The sequence below is a fragment of the Macrobrachium nipponense genome, chromosome 28 (genome assembly GCF_015104395.2).
Source record: "Macrobrachium nipponense isolate FS-2020 chromosome 28, ASM1510439v2, whole genome shotgun sequence".
In the NCBI taxonomy this organism is placed as follows: Eukaryota; Metazoa; Arthropoda; class Malacostraca; order Decapoda; family Palaemonidae; genus Macrobrachium; species Macrobrachium nipponense.
The window spans coordinates 14,192,512-14,212,511 of record NC_087217.1 but is presented as its reverse complement, the minus strand read 5'-3'; the positions used below and the strand labels follow the sequence as shown (position 1 = coordinate 14,212,511).

The window sequence follows — 20,000 nt, the reverse complement described above, 5'->3', positions numbered from 1 at the left end:
ACAGATCCATGCCTATCCTTTTCCAAGTAAACACAAGCATTTTCTTCGACAGTGAGTACGGAACGATGGTGTAGACTTCGAGGAAATCTTCTATTTTACTTCAAGTCTCGTGACCATTGGTCTGAACCAGCAGGAGTCATTGTGTTGGAAAACTGTCAGGTTACTTTAGATCAGTCAAATGAGCCTCCATTTGCCTTTAATTTAGGTGAGTTTGCTTATTGTTGATTGCTCTACTTCAAGTTCTAGTTACGTAATTGCTTTTGAATACAGTTAGTAGTAAGTTACTAAGAATTTATTGTTAGCTGAAGCAAGTTTTTGGAGTGAACTTGCCAAATGTTTTTGAAGTACTATTAGGTTATTGTTTGACAATAATAATGGGTTATTAAGACGAATCACTGGGACAAGGTTTGCTTGCACTTTGGAAGATAATCGTTGATATATAAAACTTAACAGTTTTCTTTAAAAAATTGAATGATGTTTTTTCTTTCATTTTTAAGTGTTTTATAGTTCAAAGAGCTTGCCATTTGATCTAAAAATGAAGACAACAATAGTGTATAGTTGGGTATTTTAGACTTCCTGATGTGTGATGAGACACTACTATGTAATTGAGGTTCACCTCTTTTTCTGTTTTCTTCAAACTATACTTGTAAGAGTAATTTTTTTTATTATGATACAGATTGGTGGCTTAAATACACTGGCATATTTTTTTTACCATAACTCACATCAAATGTTATGGTACATATATGTGCTCTATTTATACTTTATATCTGGCAGGAGGTTCATAGCTATTATATAGATTAGGAAACAAAGACATGAGTGTATGAATACACAATTTTACTGTACTGTACTTGTATTAATTTTTTCAGTATTTGAAGGAGGAACACAACACTGTGCAGCATTATGTGAGGCTGAGAGAGATTCTTGGATAACTGCTATTCACCAGGCCTCCTTTGCTTACATGAGGTCTCAGGTGAGACAATTGAAGTATTTTGTATTGATGTTTGCTTCCAGATGTTGGCTTCTTTCCATTTGGTTTTGATAACTACTATTACAGTTGTTGACCTGAATTTTATATTGATTTATTTTCTTTTCATACACTGCAGTTCGTCACTTCTTTTGAAATTAAAAAATTCCTGACCTTGAAAGTCGAGGCAAAGATCCTGATAGTTTTTCCCATTGTGTAAAGAAAAGATGTCTCTAAAAGTTATATGTAATCATGATTTCTCAGGTATGTGAATTGTGCAATATTGTTCACATTCCAAAGGATATGGGTACAGATTACTATAATTACACTGCAGGCTCAATTCTTTCATTACTGTGTAAGGTTAATGTTCAGGTTTTTATACAAAGGCCTTGTATGTAGACCTGTTTTCTGAAAACACATGCATATAGGAAACTGTTAGGTTTTGACTGTGCCAACTTAGATCTAATAATCTGATTATTTAATCTTTGTTACTTAGTTGCTGAAGATTATGAATTTCATCTTAGATCTAATAATCTGATTATTTAATCTTTGTTACTTAGTTGCTGAAGATTATGAATTTCATCTTCATAGTTTTTCAATGAACCTGTAACAGATTTGTTGAAGTTTTTTTTTTGACAAAGATAATGGCCATATTTTGTTTGGTGTTACATATGCTAGTATCCCTGGCCCATTGTTTTTTGTTATTGCCATCAGCATGATCATGGTCTTGTAAGTAAAAGTATTACATTAAATGGGTGATGCATATCTTTGGTTATTTGATCCCTGCATTTGCAAAATTATTTCACTAAGCTTAAGAGATTTCAAACAGGTCTGAAGTGAGTGGTGTAGTCAGTGAAGTATGGTGCTGAGCCATAACAAAACTGAAACTTGAGCGTTTAACCAGTCTTGCACCATGCTCCTGCTCACTGATACTCCTTTTTGCTAACCCATAATTAATTGTTCTAAATGTAGTACTACTCTGCATTACCTATGACTCCACATTTCTTATCTTCCTGGAAAGCTTGGTATTAGGGTTAGGGTCCCCCTCTGTGGATGTTAGTATCATCCCAATTGTTGCAACATGTTTCAGATATTTTATTCTACAATTATTGGAATATTGTTCTTCTGTTAGATATCTTCAGTACCATATGATGGTTTTCTTTTACACCAAATTGCTCTTATTGACGACTCTTTTTTCACAGCATTACCACTCAGTTTTACATACAGTTGTAACCTATTTGATTTATTAACTTAGGATTTAGATTTTATATTGTCAGGATCCATATTCTGAAGGGGTACTCTGATGACATACTGCCCAGTATCAAAAGCCATCTGCTCTTTTTACAGTAATGTACATCAGATAAACATTACTCTGTGTATTAAGATTGTTGACTTTAAACTTGAGAGATTTCCTTCTACAACTACCTTATTTTTTTTCATTTATTTTAATTATATTATTTCTAAGAGTATTGGCCAATAAAGATATGACTCTAAAACTTTTGTTATTACATTATGCTGCCTCCTTTTTTTCCCCAAATATGGCAATGAACTTTGATGCTGTGACATGGTTTTATATCATGAAATACCTCTAGTTTTAGACAAATTTTTATTTTTCATAAATGATATGGTCTAATGGTGGCCTTATGAAATTGTCTTCTTTAAAGGTGGAATCCTTAATGCAACAAGTAGCAGCCAAACAGTCATCACTGCCAACAGACATTCATCGTCACCGCATCAACACTGGAGTTACTTTAGGTCAGTTTCCTTCTTGGCATTATTTATATTAATTTGTTCCAAAGAAAACTGCAAATAATTCATCATTTCATGATTTAGATTATGACTCTATTATGTTCCTTGTTATTGTGCAGCATCTTTCGTTTATATTGAAGATTTGTGGATGAATTTATGTAGCTATTTAGCCATTTTAGAGCCCCTTTTCATGATTTTCCAAAACGTTGCTTTAATTGTGCATGTGTAGCTTTTCCTTTTTAAGTGTTCTTCTCTTACTTGCATATTGATGAAAGTGATATTTTATCCTTTTTATCTGACATGGAAGAAAGCATTTTGAGATCTCTTAAATAGGTAATAAAGAAAAGGATACCATCACAGTAGTATGTTTTTAATGTATATTATATGATGGGACTCAAGTCATTTTATATATAAATGGGTAGAATATATGGATATATTTAATCTGAACTCCAGTGTACTGGTGGGTTTAAAAGCAGTAGTACAGTATTATGTTGAGAAAGTAACATGTAAACATGTGATAATGATATTAAAATTACATACGTAAATGGTAGACGCTGTAATCGATACAGAAAGAAGCAATGGTATATTTTTTGTTGCTATTATCATGGTTGGATAAAAGCAGTAGGAGTAAGATTTTCATTAGTTTTTTATATGTCTCAGGATTATATTTTTTTCTTGTTTTATAAAGATACAATAATCAATAACGGTCATCTACTCTTATCTGTCATTTATATTTATTTCTTTGCAATTATTTGAATGATTTTTATTCCTCAGTCTCTTACTTTTGTATAGAAGTTATGATTCTTTAGGATCAGTTCATTTGCTTATTTTTTAGTTGCAGGGTTAATTAGTTTTATTAATTCTTTGAAAAGTTTGATGAAAACATCAGTACTCTAAACAAAAGTACCATGAAATAGCACTAATTGCTTGTGTACTGATACAGCAGTATTTGTAATTATTCTGTACTGCTTCCCATGGTTTTGATAACATGAATGTACAGGCAGTCCCAGGTTATTGGGGAGGGGGGGGTCCGTTCTCGGCGGGGTGCCAATAAGCGAAAACCGCCATTAACTGAAACTTTGCAACGTATGCCGTTTATGATGTCGAATTTCAGTAAATGGCGCCTATGTTAGGTATGTTATGGTGCCATAACTCTATTATTGGTGCCAATAACTGAAACTCAGCCTGTTATGGTGAAGCCCCATAGAACCGGATCACCATTAACTGAGTGGCGATAACCGTGGTCTGCCTGTATATGAGTGTTTGCTGTGTTTCAAACAGATAATAATACCAAAAAGTAAGCTTCATATTAGTCATCCTCAAGAAATGGAAATCTTTTTTTTTTATGTTATTGAATAATTTTGTACAGATATATTTTTATTGCTCATAGGTGAGAACTTTGATTTACTAACACAAACTATGGCCAATAACTTTCCGGAGGTACATTGCTTCAATTACATTACTTAGGATATAGGAGAAACATTGATTATAATTATATGTAATGTGCTCAGTAACATAGAATATATAGAAATTTTAAAGTTTGATGGTTTTAGTCACATACTGATGATTATTCTTTTCTTCAAAGTATACACTAGATGTAGTTTACAGTTTCATTTTGATTTTTTAGGATATAATTGGATATACATTGTTATTGCTCTGTCACTATTTAATGTTGGGAAAATGCACAAATATGAAGGAGGCTCTTGAGTTGACCCATAGAGTTAGAATCACATGTTTTAGATATGTTGAAAAACAAGTGATAAGAAAAAACTAATAGCTTAAACTTTGTTTGACAGCAGCATTCAGGAAAATCTGGTGCATCCTGGCATGTATAAAGGGACACTCACATGTTAACCCCTTAATGGGTGAGCTTATCAAATACTCATACCACCAGTACACCAAGGAAAACTGGCAGTCCATCTTTGAACAGATGTTTTATATGATATAAATGCACTGGAGATAGATATTCATAGGTAAATTATATGGGGGAAATTTTTTAACTTTAATAATATATATATTTTTCATCCAGTGATAAAACCTCTAATAGAAGAAATGCAACATGTACAATCAGTGAACTGGGATTTTGCAAAAATGCGTGGAACTGTTCACCATTCTACCCTTCTTTTGACGGCCATCCAAGTAAATTATAGGGAGATACTAAAGGCCTATGTTAGTTTTTATGAAAAAGGAGATAATTTGATAATTAATTTTAATGTATGTATTACAATTTATAAAAGAACATGGACAGTATGTTTCAAAGAAAAAAGTATAATGTGAGTTAGACTAGTCTTCCAGAATTGACAGAAAAATTACTTTTTCCTTTTTCCCTTTGTTACTCTTTATCCATATGACAACATTGGATAAATATAATGTTTCCAATAATTGTGCCATTGCTTTGTCACTAAACATATTCAGTACACCCAAATATTTTTCTGACATTTGCAATGTAAACAGAATCGGAAACAAAAGATGTTGCACTGTTTTAAGAGAAATGGCTGCAGCATTTCTTGCATGTGTACCATGGTGGTGATAGGCAATAAAAGAGATTATATTTTGAAAGGAACTTAGTTATTCATAAAATGTGCCTTTTTTGCACCATTTATGCTTAATTACTTTTAGTTTGCCTCTTTGTTTATGTCGGCTACTATTGCCTCATAAGTGAAAGATTTATGCACTAATTATTAAGCTACCACAATTAAGCTACCACAATTAAGCTACCACAATAAAGCAAATTCTGTGCACATTTCAATTACTGTAGGGTTCTGAATCCATTGAGCTTCCTAATGTCCTAATGCCAAATATTTATAGGATTCCTTTGAAATGGTAAGCACAGTACTTTTGTGAAGTGTAAATTCAAACATATTTTTTGGAAATCTTTATAAAGTAATAGAATCCAAAGAAAAGAAAAATTATTTGAATGCAGTAGGGCCTGTTATTTTCAGTTGAAGCTCTCACTTAATTGATATGAAAGACTTGCCTGCTTCAAAAAAGGCATGCAATGCAAGTTAGTAGTGATGGTGTAGTCTGTGGAATCTCTCCTCTTGCTCATGGTGGTCAATAAATGTTGACACTATTGTGTTGATGTTATTATTATTACGTATTACTATTATTATTATTAGCAAGACTACAACCCCAGCTGGAAAAGAAGAATGCTACAATTCCAATGGCCCCAGTAGGGACAGTAGCCCAGTCCAGAAAAAGAAATACTGGAGTAAGAAAGAATGCACATAAAACAAATAAAAAAGTTAAACAAGTGAGATTGACAACAGAAAAATAAATGAGGTAACGCAAATGAATAATGAGTAAGTGTCATGTGAGCCTTTGAAGCAAAAGAACATGTTCATCAAGTTTGAATTTCTGAAGTTCCAATAATTTGCCATGATTAGTATATCTTTCTGTAATTTGGTCACAGCAGGAATGCAGATTTAGGGAAATAATAGAGGGACTTTTCATGATGTATGGGAAGAGAGGGTAGAACTGCCACCTTTGCTTTAAAGAAATGCAAGGAATTCATATTTAGATGGTGCATGATGCTGTGTTGCTTCTAGCACCAGATTTGAATTAAATGTAAAACGAGGTATTATTGTATTTTTCTGTTCATCTCATAGTAAGTCTGAAACCATAGCAAACTCGGGTATATACAGTTTTTGGAAGAAATTGGCAGGTCAGCAGTAAATTTAAAATAAGCAACAAGGTTACTTAAATATTCAGTTCAAGACATATGCTCATGGCACTTCTCCCATAGTAACAGCTAATTTGATGACAGTCTTTTGTATCCTGTGAATCGACTGCTGCTACTACTACTCCCATCATCATCGTCATCATTAATACTGAGTGTTAATCTTAGTTTGTTGTAAAGTTTACACCTAGAATCTTTGAGCTTTACAAAAACTACTGTCATCATCATAATGAATGTAACTACTGTAGATCAAAACTTTAGCAAAGAAAGAAATTGGCTAATGGAAAGAGAGAAAATAATTAGTTTTGTACATGAACTTCCCTGACAGATATATACTTAGCTATAGTCTCCGACGTTCCCGACAGAATTTCAAATCTCGCGGCACACGCGACAGGTAGGTCAGGTGGTCTACCTTACCCGCCGCTGGGTGGCGGATGTACGAACCACTCCCGTAAGCTTGTCAGATTTTTCTCTGTCGCGGGAACGATAACAACTGTTGTCGGTTCCTCTCGATAGTTTTTCGATTCTCGCTTGCCTGGAGTTAATTTGGACTTCTTTTGGTGACGTATTCGCTTTGTTTGGCTTGGCATACGCTGATTGTGGGACCGGTTTGATTTTGAGTTTGATTTTCTTTAACGATGTCTGATCTAGATTCGGTAGTTAAAACTTCGGTTTTGTTTAGGGTTTGCGTGAATGAAGGATGTAAGGTTGAATGGTTTGCCGTGAAAGCTTTCGGTAGACGTTCCACCCCCACACGGTTTGCCATGAAAATTGCAGGGGAATGAATGTTCTTTTGCTAACCCTTGTAGTGAATGTAAGGGATTGAATGAAGAAGAATATAAGGCTCTCTCTTCTTATGTTAGGCAAGTTGGAACGTGATAGAGTGCGTAAGGCTTTCCTCTAGAAGTTCTAGCAGATCTAGAATGAGTGAGTTGGATGTGGATCCATAGTACTAACGTAGAATTAGAACCTTCTTCCCAAGTTGCAGCCCCGGCTCCCCGCACCGAAGCCGAAGATTCGCCTTCGGAGGCGGCAGCTCTGAAAGCCACGAATCGTTCTCTGGATCAGAAGATTCGTCAGTTGGAAGGTAAGGAAGGAGAGTTGTTTAGTGATAAGTGCAGTGTCCCCAGTGTTGTGAGGGTTGCGTCTGAACCCCGGCTCCTTAGTGCCTCTAGGCCTAGACCTCTTCCAGACTCCCAGTTCCAGTGGAGTAGGAAAGTCGAAAGCCGCAGGAGGGCTAGGGAGAGCCCCACCGGTCAGGCGTCCCCTCGGCAGATCCTGAAAGTACGCTCCCAGGCTGCTCGGATCGCTACAAGAAGGAGCTCCTACGCCAATGCTTCTCCTCTTCGTCGTCTCCCTCTCCAAAGAGAGGTTGGAACTCCCCAGATGCGTCGCGCCGTTGAAGAGGGCTTGGAAGGCTCCCTGCAGTCCTTTGGCTTCTAGTCCGGAGGTTTTCCGGAAGAATCGTCGGTGGAGGCGAAGAAACCCAAGAAATCCTGTGATCGTTCTTCTTCTCGCGCTCCGCGCTCGGCGCCTGCCTTCCGAGGAAGAACAAGAAGATTCTCCTACGAGAGTACTCGCGGGACTTCAAGCTCAGATCACGGCGCTAGCAGACTCTCTAGCAGTTAGATCACGTAGGAAGAAGGACGTTTCTCTTCCGATCAAGAGATCTAGGAGACGCCGCTCTTCAGAGGATCGTTCTCCTTCATATGGGGAGTTTCGTATGAGGTGGGGGCTCGCGTGAGCGCCCTCGCTCGCGTGAGCGCCCTCGCTCGCCTGGCTCTCTTTCGATTTCAAGGCGCCAAACATCGGTAGGACGCTCTATGGAGAAAGAAGTTTTTTCTCCAGATTGGATTCCCGCTTCCGGTAAGCGCACTGCACCTGCTCATCACGCGATTTCTTCAACTCCCTCGCGTGAGACTTCTCCTCAGCAGCCTCAAGATTCTAGAAGGCGCCCTTATACAAGTAGGCGTTCTTCTTCCAGATGTCACTCTCCTCGAGTGTCGGATCGTGGACTTCTCTCCTGACAGGCATCTAGAGTCTGGTAGGAGTCTGTGTGCATGATAGACGGCCTACTGTTAGCCGCTCCCCGCAAGGTAGGCGCCAAGAGCCTACTGCACTATGATCTCCTAGTAGGCGCTCGTCTCTTTTAAGGCGTCATACTCCTGATTATTCTCCTAGGGGCAGACAACAAGAGTCTTTCAAGCGCCCTTCTCCGTGTAGGGCGCCTCCCCCGCTTCTAGGCGCACTTCTCCTGACCGTTTGTCTCTTGTAGGCACCAGGAATCCGGAAGCGCCCTTCTCCAAGTAGGCGCTCGTTAGTTTTGAAGCGCCCTTCTCCTGAATGTTACCCTCCTTGTTAGACGTCAAGAAGGTCTCGCAAGCAAGCCTTCTCCTAGTAGGCGCTTTTCGCCTTCCAGTCGAACTTCCGTTGATCGTACGCAACTGGACAGGTATGAGAGCCGCGCAAGCGCTCTGCTCTCGATAGGCGCTCTTCTCCTAGGCAGACCGCTCGCCTCAGGATAGGCGCATAGAGTATAGTAGGCGCTCGCTCCTCGTAAGTGCCCTGTGGATATTTCCGAGGATTCTCGGAGTAGGGAGCCCTACCTCGGCTCGCTGAGATTCCGTATACCTCGAAGAGGGAGTCTCATCGTAGACATCCCAGATCTTCTCATCGTTCTCCAGTGGATGTGAACTCTTCTAAGAGAGGGCGTTCTCCACTCGCGCTCAACTCCTGCTAGGATCCCTTCGTCACCTAAGGATCTTCCGCGCTCTGCCTCGACAACGACGTCCTAGAAGGTTCGGATGAGGAACCGAACACTTCTGCTGCTGTCTCTTCTTACAAGAAGCTTACAGAGCTACTTTTACAAGTTTTTGGGGATTCCCTTACTTACTCCTACGGCTCCTCCTTCTCCTCACTCACTTTTTCAACGGCGAAGCAGCGAAGAGTTCTTCTTGTGTGAGGATGAAGCCAACTCTTTCTATGAAGAAGGCACTGAGGAGTTTGGTTCCTGGATGGCTTCCAAAGAAGAAGCGGGGAAGACGATGTTCGCTTTTCCTCCTTCGAAGTTAATCAGGACGCGCTGGTTTCTGGTACGAAACAGGAGCCCTTAGGATTGGGTCTACCGTCTTCGGCTGATTCGGATTTTTCGGCGCTGGTAGATTCGACAAGGAGAATAAAAAAAAAAAAACTGCCCTTAACTCTGCTAAGACGACTTGGGCAATGAATGAATTGGATCATTTGCTCAAAGGTATGTTTAGAGTGCTAGAAGTATTTAACTTCCTTGATTGGTCGTTGGGAGTCCTAGCCAAGAAAATTGAGTGCCAGAGTCAATTTCGCCAGAAGATCTTATGTGTGCTTGTCTTGTATGGACAAGTCGGTAAGAGACGGAGCGAGGTGAAATCGCCTCCCTTTAATGGGGCCGGGATCGTGAAGAAGAGGTCGGTTTATTGTTCCTTCTTAACGAAGTCGGTCTCCCATGCTCAGAGGTCTTCTTTGCTGTTTGCTCCTCTGTCTACTCAGTTGTTCCCGAAACATAGAGTGCAGGACATTTCGAGGTCACTTTCGGCCAAAGCCACCCAGGACCTTTTGGCACAGTCGGCAAGAAAAGAAACCTCGCCCTTCCTTCCCTACCAAGGCTAAGAAGGAAAAGGCAAGTGTTCGAGAACCCTTTCGAGGGGCATCTTCATCAAGAACCTCTATCGGTTTTAGAGGTTCTTACGTAACCTTCAAGAAGGGGTAAGACTTTCGCCAAGTCTGTTAAAGCCCCCAAACTAACTTGCAAGTCCTTCAACAACGGTGGGCGCCAGACTCTTAGAGTTTGCAGAAGTCTGGGCCCAAAAAGGGGCGGATCCTTGGGACCCTTTCTATTTTGAGGAGAGGTTACCTCATCCCTTTCGTCGAAAGACCTCCCTTGACGACCATCCCAAGGGAACTGACGGCCAGGTACAGAGACCCATCATGAATCAAGCTCTCCATCTAGCAGTAGATCAGATGCTGGAGAAGGGGGCTATCGAACTAGTGACAGACCATCATTCATCGGGCTTCTACACCGCCTTTTCCTAGTTCCGAAGTCCTCAGGGGGATGGAGACCGGTGTTGGATGTAGCGCCCTGAACTTCTTCGTAGAAAAGAAGAAGTTCACGATGGAAACGCCTTCATCAGTGCTGGCAGCATTCGTCCAGGGGACTGGATGGTTTCCTTGGATTTACAGGACGCTTACTTCCACGTACCGATCCATCCTTCCTCAAGGAAGTTTCTCAGATTCATGATGGGGGGGAAAATTTTTCAGTTCAGGGCTCTGTGTTTCGGCCTCTCGACGGCCCCTCAAGTGTTCACGGGGGGGATTTTGAGGAATGTGGGCTCAATGGATTCATTTGAAAGGGGTGAGGATATCCATGTACCTCGACGATTGGCTAATAAGGGCCAATTCAGAAGATCGTTGTTTGAAGGACTTACAAGTAACTTTAGAATTGACGAAGGCTTTGGGACTTCTAGTCAATTTCAAGAAGTCATCACTAATTCCCTTCCCGAGCAAGAGTGTGTGTATCTCGGATACAGATGAACTCTCTGAGTTTTCGGGCTTTTCCCTCGCAGGAAAGGATAGCCCGAGGATTCGAGAGAGTAACAACCTTTCTTAGGGAAAGAAGTATGCACAGTGAGGGAGTGGATGAGTCCTGCTGGGGACGCTCTCCTCTCTGGAGCAATTCGTTTCCCTAGGAAGGTTGCACCTGAGACCGCTCCAATTCTTTCTTCATCGGAATTGGAGGTCGTCGTTCTCAGGATTTGAACGTTCTCCTGTCGTTATCCCAGGACATCAAGACAAACATCTCTTATGGTGGACAGATCCCAACCTCTTTGCGAAGGGACTGTCTCTTCAATCACAGACCCCCAACCTGGTGTTGTTCTCCGACGCGTCGGACATAGGGGTGGGGTGCAACTCTGGGAACCAGCGAAGTGTCAGGTACCTGGGTGGGGGACCAGGTAGCCTGGCATATCAACAGAAAGGAGTTGATGGCTGTGTGGTTGGCTCTGAAGGCTTTCGAGCCAAAGTCAGAAGATCGGTAGTGCAGGTCAACGCGGACAACACTACAGCTCTGGCATATATCAGGAAACACCGGGGGGGACGCATTCCTTCTCCCTGTACGAGACAGCAAGAGACCTTCTTCTGTGGGCAGAAGAAAGAGGAATCAAGCTTCTCACCAGGTTCGTGCAGGAGAAAGGAATGTAAGAGCAGATCTCCTCAGCAGGAAAAAGTCAGGTCCTTCCCACAGAGTGGACCCTTCATCTGGATGTATGCCAGAGCCTGTGGAAGTTATGGGGCAGGCCACACATAGACCTCTTTGCCCACGTCCAAAGAACAAGAGGCTGGATCCTTACTGCTCTCCGATATCGGATCCAGAGGCAGTAGCAATAGATGCTCTTCTTCTAGACTGGAACGGACCTCGACGTCTACGCGTTTCCCCCCCTTCAAGATCCTGGGGCTAACCATCAAGAAGTTCGTAGAGTCCGATTTAACGAGAATGACCTTAATCGCTCCCTTTTGGCCGGCCCAAGAATGGTTCACAGAGGTACTGGAATGGTTGGTGGACCTTCCAAGATCGCTCCCGCTAAGGAGCGATCTACTCAGACAACCCCACTTCGACAGGTACCACAAAAATCTCCTCGCTCTCAGTCTGACTGGTTTCAGACTGTCCAAAGTTTGGTCAGAGCGAAAGGCTTTTCAGCAACAGCTGCTAAAGCAATCGCAAGAGCGAGGAGACCTTCCACCTTGCGTGTATACCAGTCAAAGTGGGATGTCTTCAGACGTTGGTGCAAGAGGAAGAACATTTCCTCTTCCAGTACCTCTGTGACCCAAATTGCGGATTTCCTTATTTTCCTCAAGGAAGAATGTCTCTGGTTGTGTCAACTATTAAGGGATACCGCAGTATGTTGGCGGCGGTATTTCGGCATAGAGGCTTAAATATATCCGATGATAAGGACCTGCATGATCTTATTAGATCATTTGAAACCATTAAGCGTCCTCATGTAGTAACCGAACTGGAATCTAGACGTATTCTACAATTCCTTGGATCGTCTAGATTCGAACCTCCTGGCTTAGCCTCTTTCAAGATCTGACGAAGAAGGCTATCTTCCTTTTGGCCCTAGCTACAGCTAAGAGAGTGAGTGAGCTCCAAGCTATTGAGGGCAATGTAGGGTTTAAGGAAGATTCTATGGTGTGTTCGTTTCTTCCAAGTTTTCCTTCGCAAAGATGAAAACCCATCACGCCCTTGGCCCAGGAGCTTTGAAGTTCGTAGTTTAGTATTTTCTTTTTAGTAGGGGAAGAGCCTGAAAGAACTCTTTGCCCTATGAGAATTATGAAGTATTTCCTTAAGAGGAAGGAACAACTTAAGGCTAATCAAGATGTGCTTTGGTGCTCCGTAAAGGACCCCACTCGGCCCAGTCGAAGAATGCTCTTTCCTTTTTTCTGAGAAGCCTTATTACAGAGGCACATGTTTGCCTGTAAGGAAAAGAACATTTAGACTACTGAAAGTGAAAGCTCACGAGGTGAGAGCCATCGCAACTTCGCTTGCATTCAGAAAAAATATGTCTGTGCGGAGCTTGATGGAGGCGACTTTTTGGAGATGCCAATCGGTTTTCGCAAACCACTACCTACGTGATGTAAAAATCACATATGATAAATGCTTCGCCTTGGGTCCTTTCGTATCGGCGGATTCGGTGCTGGGGCAGGGAGCTGAAACATCCGTGTAAATTTTTTATATGTTACCCACCCTATTTTATATTGTTGTTTTTTGGTTGTCTGAAAGAGGTTGCGGAGGAGGCACCTCTTTTTGTCGTAATATTAACCCTTTGTATTTTGGTTAGGTGGTCTGGTGGGTTTTTGGCTCCTTGCAGAGGTAGTAAGGTAAAGGATCTGTTAGGTAAGCGGACAAGGTCCCTCTAACAGCATCCGACTTGGATTCTACCACAATAGGGGATCACATATCCCAGTGGTAGATCCGAGAGTCTTTCAGCATCAGGTCACGTCCTAGCTGTAGCTCTCCAGGCAATGCAGACTCAGAGATAGTATCTATGAAGTCTTCATCCTGAAAAGGTGAGAACCAAGGTTTTTATATCCTACAACATTAGTTGTTTCCCGTCTTACCTGTATTATTGAGCTGTCTCTTACCCTCCACCAAGGGTGCCAATCAGCTAAGTATATATCTGTCAGGGAAGTTCATGTACAAAAATGTTATTGTTAAACTACAATAAAGTTTTGTACATACTTACCTGGCAGATATATACGATTAATGGCCCACCCAGCCTCCCCTCAGGAGACAGGTGGAAGAGAAAAATCTGACAAGCTTACGGGAGTGGTTCGTACATCCGCCACCCAGCGGCGGGTAAGGTAGACCACCTGACCTACCTGTCGCGTGTGCCGCGAGATTTGAAATTCTGTCGGGAACGTCGGAGACTATAGCTAAGTATATATCTGCCAGGTAAGTATGTACAAAACTTTATTGTAGTTTAACAATATCATGTTTCCTTGGCACAGTAAATAAGGTGGCCAAAAATCCTAGAGATAACAACGAAGATTTTTATTTAATTTTTTCATTAATATTCATAAATCCCTTGGTATAAAACAAAATTTGGAAGTAAAGGAAAAGGACAAAGCCAGAGTATAACAATTGTGATATTGCTTACATAGGGAGACTGAAGAAATATTCAGGAGCTTAAAGGACCTATTAATATTAATGACAGAAACAGTGCAATACCCCCACATTGATGGGATTTTGACAGTAGAATGAATTGTCAACTTTAGTTTGTGTTTGGTCTGTAGTTTCAAACAAAGCTTACATCAACAGGTTATTTAAGAAAAACCTCATTCAACTTAAAAGCTGTCCAGAAGCAATAATGCTTGACCATTGTAACTCACACCCAGGGTCAGTACCCTTTATTTTATTAGCTGATGGGCAATATAACTGCAACAAATAAGAATGTTTAAGTGGTCAGGAGATGAACAAGGAACCAGAGATATATATAATTTGACTTTCTAGAAATTGTTATCTAGTTTCATTCCCTATGACAATATCAGTAGCCCTTACAAAACTTAAAGATTTTACATTTATCTTCAAATTTATACATACCAAGATTTTTACAAAAGAAATTGGTTTTAGTTTATCATCGTTGAGAATATAACAAAAATAAAGATGACTTGGTATAAGCTGAATGCCATTGAAACTGTTTTTTTAATACTACCCTAAAAGAGGAATTCCTTCCAAGTTTAAATAATATATATAGTAAGCTGAATTCCTTTTAAAGAGCATATTACTGCAGAATAAAGCAATACTCCCAGTACATATTCTACAGTACTAAAAGTTAAGTGAGCTCGAAATAGTATGTTATATCCCTAAATGCATTGACACATCTTTCAAAAGTTCCCACAATTAATAACACATTTTTATTTAACTGGCTAATTTTAATCATTCTCAATCTTCAAAATACAAAGAACTTTATGAACAACTAAGCTTACCTTCATATTCTAACAATTAGGCAGTTTCTGTATACACTGCACATATATACTGTACCAAAATTATCATTCTGTAGATGGGTACAGTTTTAAGTATATTATACCATACGGGATTAATATTTACATTTTGCTAAGTAAGCTTACTTAGCCTAATATGAATATAGTATGGTCAAACCTTTTACATGTGTGGTCAAATTGGGTAAAATTTAGTTAGTATACCATCACAAGTTGGATAGTATCATTCCATGTAATGATATGGAATAAGTAAATGTCTTCTTGGCATATGATGGCTTTGCTTTAGTTGATTTGCACTTGATAAACATTTATCTCCCAAGCAGTCATTATAGGGAAAATATTTAGTCCATTGCAATAACATTTCAAGTTGAGTATAATGGCATTATGTTAAAGTATCAGTGAGTCACCATCTTTGTGAATATGTATCACTTTCAAATATTCATGTCTGAATATCCATGAAGTTTAATTCAGACGTAGTATATTGAGAAGTAGTGAAAGTATCCCAAAGAAATGTAATAAACTAATATGAACTTACTGTTGATATTATACTTTTATCAGACCAGTAGAAGTAAATGAAGCAAGTTGAAAGTTCACTTGATAAGAAGAAAAAATTACACTACATGGACAGACCAGTTTCTTGCCTATGTTATTTTAAAGGAATATCTTCTGTCTCCAAAAGTATTTTCTTGTTTGAGGGAAATTTTTGTTCCCTAAAAGAATTTTCCATGATGATACATTTACAATGATCCGCAAGTATACAACCATCATTAAATTCTTTTAAGATAGATATTTTTTTGCCAGTTAAATCAGTGCAAGACATGACTGGAGATATTTTTTTGCCAGTTAAATCAGTGCAAGACTTGACTGGAGATATTTTTCTGGCAGTTAAATCAGTGCAAGACTTGACTATATAACTGTGACAAAACAAAAAAATACTTTGTGTTTTATCAGAGATTCATATAAAAGCGTAACTTGACATTCCATGGTGAAACATTATCTTTAGATGTTAAGAAGACTTTATTACATGAAACATTGTTATATTTAGATTTTAAGAAGAAGTCTGCGTATACTGGAACATCTTTAGATTTAAAGAAGTCTGCATATACACGAACAGTTTCATGCTTTAGATTTCTACTTATTTATTTTTTATTTACAAGATTATGAAGGATGTTATACTGTTAAAAAATTATTTGCCAAGCAAATTAATTCACTGTAATTGATTTCTTATAGTAACTCATGTCAGAGACAAAGGGGGTAAATTTTTTAGCTATTATTTTCGCTACTAGTATTTGATTTTCAAAGAATTAAAAGTTTTAAAGTTTTGTAGATGAAGATACATATATATTTTTAAGTAGATTTATGGAATGTCTAAGGTGTAGCCTTTGTGACAAGCAGGTTGCTGATATAGTAAGTCTTTCTTAATTGGCTAATGGTTATAAAAATGAATTCAGGGAATGACAGCAACTAGTTAGTTCTGCTTTTCTTTTATGTCACTTACATTGCTGCTTTTTATGAGTACAGTATGGCATATCAAATCCATTTATTTAAGATAGCAAGTAAAATGAGAGTTTTCACTGCTCATTTGACCATTGTAGTAATTCAGAGCTCACCAGCTTTTATTTGTGTATAACGTTATTTATATTTTTAGCAATGTTGCATTTTAGTTATGTAAAGCATTATATTTACACAAAAAATTGGTTGCCCTGGATCAGGATTATCTTGATTTCACCTGTAGTCATAGTATTTAAGGCATTGTTACTTGTTAATATACAGTATTTTGTTTTGATGATGTTGCCATAGTGAGGAAATTTTGTTACTACCTCAGAAAAAGTTAGGCTTTTAGAGGTAATGACAGAAAAAATATAATTCTTTATGCTCATGCTTCTCTGTGTTGTCCTATAGATTATTGTCATTTTGAATCACATGAATTGTAGAAACATTATTGCTTATGATACAGTATTTTGATGCTTATAGTATGGCTTCAGATAATTTGGTCCTGTCTTTAAATGATGATAGACAGTACCATAAATAGCTTCATTTATTTGTTATAGCCATGAAAAAACCAGATTTTTTGGAGCTAAAAACTGAAGCTTATTTATCATTCTTTGTGTTTCTGCTTCACTGTGTTGCTCTGTAGGTAATAGTCATTTGGGAATAGTACTGCCTTTGTAGAAACTTTAACTTGTAATATGCTGATGCTTGTAGTAAGGCTTCAGACAAATAGATTCTTCTGATAATTATAGACAATAGTGAAAAATAATTTCTTTGTTGTAGGTACTTCAGAAAGAAATTCTTACATATAAAAGCTCATCTTTTGTCATTGACTAAGTATATGTAGCTAGATGCATTATAGTATATTATGCATTTACAAAGAAATTTTTGCATACTAAGTACATATTGCCATTATGATTGTCAGCCAAATCATGTAGACAATTGCTATAGTTGGTGAAATGCAGGTAATTTGAAAAAAAAATGTAAATGAATAAAATAATTTGCAATTCAAGCAGTTTTAGATACTGAAATCTGCATAAAAGTAGCACCAATATTGCAGTAAACTCTCTAGTTTTGCTTTCTTTCTTTTTGTCGTTAGGCCTTGCTAGCAACTCCGGCCCCTCTGAACAAGGTGATGAGCGATATACATATATATATATGAATGATACAGTGCTAAGATTTTCGCTAATGGAATGTCTCATACAGTATATGTATTGATTCAGATATTTGAAGCTCTAGAAAATGCTTGTTTCAGTTTTGAAGAATGTAGTTCATAATGTATATACTATATATATATACATACAGAGTCTATACACATAAAAAGGCATGTGGCTTGTAGTATTACCCATTTTGCTAGTACATTTTTCATGCCATGTACATATGTTGGAGGAAATGTTATTTCTAAAAAATTTTTAAACTATTCACATATGCTACATCATTTCCTTATTGGTCATTATGTTGGCATTTTCTTGCAGGGCATTGACCCTGATGTATAACACCTGAAATACCATTACACTAAAATATTTCTCATATATTTTGTATTTATTCCACATATCAACATACATAGAGTGCCAAATTTTTGTCCTGGTATCTTAAGTGGATAACATTAAATACACATTAGTAATAATTTTAATAAAGTAGTATAACTTTTAGCTTATGCAGCCTATGTTGTGGCGCTGTTTTACATCAGCCTTGGACAATGAGGGAATTTGGATGTTGAAATCTGAAGATCTAGTGGAGTATTTTGGTTTTAGTTTTTGTATGTGGGGAAAAATGTTATAGGTGTAGTACACTGCACAGCTTTCAGTGGGTACTGTGATTTCACATTGTATATTTACTATATAGCAAAAACTGAAAGTTTAGGTAAAATTGTAAGTGCTTAGATATCACCGTACCTATTTATTAAAATAATCTACTAATTGTTACTTATAAATTAAGGGTTATACTTACAATGCTATACTTCGTGTAATTTTATTTCAATGTCCTTACATCACTGTGAGGAACTTCTTTATTATTGTGAGCATGTTAATTCTTTCTTTGCTCTTTGCACATTTTCCTTGTAACTCAAATAACAAAATATTGTTTCAGTATAATCCATGACTTATTTTTTTTTTTTATTACAGCAGCCTTTTCTTGTAACTTCTTGGTAATTACATACTAACATAATGTGTGTAATTATTTACTAGGATTTTTTCTAATACCATAGTTTCCCTAAATATAATTACAGTAGTACTCTCCTAAATTCAGACCTTCCCTTGCTTTGTAGTTTTAAGACTATTAAGGGGGCTGGCCGGAACCCTGATATATGGGGGTATAGGGCAAAAACTGCAAAGTCATGAAAAAATTCATGGAGCTTCATTTGGCAATTGAGAATATGTATACGAAATATTTAGTCAAAATTCCTCTTATTTTCGTAGTTACAGGGTAATTAGTTAATGTAACTCAATAAGCCTAAAACATTGATCCGTACAAGAAAATGCAATATTTCTTCTATTATTGTGATTTTTGATAATTATTGTCAAAGAAATTGGGAGAAATGGCATCTGTAGACATTCCCCGAGTCGAGAAGGGAGACTTCACTTCAGTCAGCTACCAAGTCCAACCATCAGTGCGAGCACAAACTTCAAGTAGTCTACACGTTCGATTTCACCTCTGACATTCGCTTGCTTTTATGTATGTTTATGTATGTTTCGGCAAGAATTTCATCATGCCAATGAGGAGAAGACAAGGAAAACATCTCGCTAACATACATACGAAGAAAAATCGCTCAACTATTATTACAGAATATCATAATATACACGTAGTTAGTGAAGAGAGAGGGGAGGGTTGCGTAGTAAGGGTTACGTAGTAATGCCCCCGTCTTGCCTGACAGCACACGTCACACTGTGCCCAAGGCTACGATCTTTGAGCAAAGAGATCTTCATTTATGATAAATAACAAAGTTTTGGTTTTTTAGTACCCAAAATGGAATATGAAATTCATAATAATCATGATTTATTAAATTGTCTTTGTAAAAAGAGAGTACACCTTCGAGTTTCACCTCTGACATTCTCTTGCATTTACGTTTGTTTATCTTTGTTTCGGCAAAGAATTTCATTATGTCAAAGAGGACAAGGAAAACATCTCGCTAACATACAGAAGAAGAAAATTCGCTGTAATAAGCCGAGTTAGTGAAGGGGCGAGAGAGAGAGTTGCGTAGGAAGGAGTGCCCCATCTTGCCTCAAGCAGTGCCCCAGGCTACGATATATGAGCAAAGGGATCATCATTTATGATTAAATTGTGATAAATAAAATAGTTTTGGTTTATTAATACACAAAAAAGAAATATACATTCATAATAATAATTATTTATTAACATTGTCTTTATAGAAATACGAAGGAAAACTTTGAACGCCCATATCTCAAAACTATACCTTATTTGACCTTCAAATCTATTCTTTCCACCTTATTTTTTAAAAGCGATAATTGGAATTTGGTATATAACTCAGAAAGACATTATAGAACAATCAAATAGAGCCCTTTTTTCCAATTTTTGTTTCGTCTTTTTTATAAATTTTTTTCTCCTGATTTATGGGGTTATTTTTTTACCATATTG

The 20,000-nt window shown here is 38.2% G+C and overlaps 1 protein-coding gene across 7 annotated transcripts in view; it reads left to right on the top strand.

The window, feature by feature from the left end:
- Nucleotides 1–20,000, top strand: part of LOC135201440 (inositol polyphosphate-4-phosphatase type I A-like) — a 408,228-nt gene that overhangs the window by 249,915 nt on the left and 138,313 nt on the right. For all 7 annotated transcript variants that reach the window (XM_064230376.1, XM_064230380.1, XM_064230377.1 and 4 more), the window contains 3 exons: nucleotides 53–205; nucleotides 867–970; nucleotides 2,629–2,719. In XM_064230376.1, coding sequence (XP_064086446.1) covers nucleotides 53–205; nucleotides 867–970; nucleotides 2,629–2,719 — 348 coding nt within the window. The remainder of the gene's footprint in view (nucleotides 1–52; nucleotides 206–866; nucleotides 971–2,628; nucleotides 2,720–20,000) is intronic.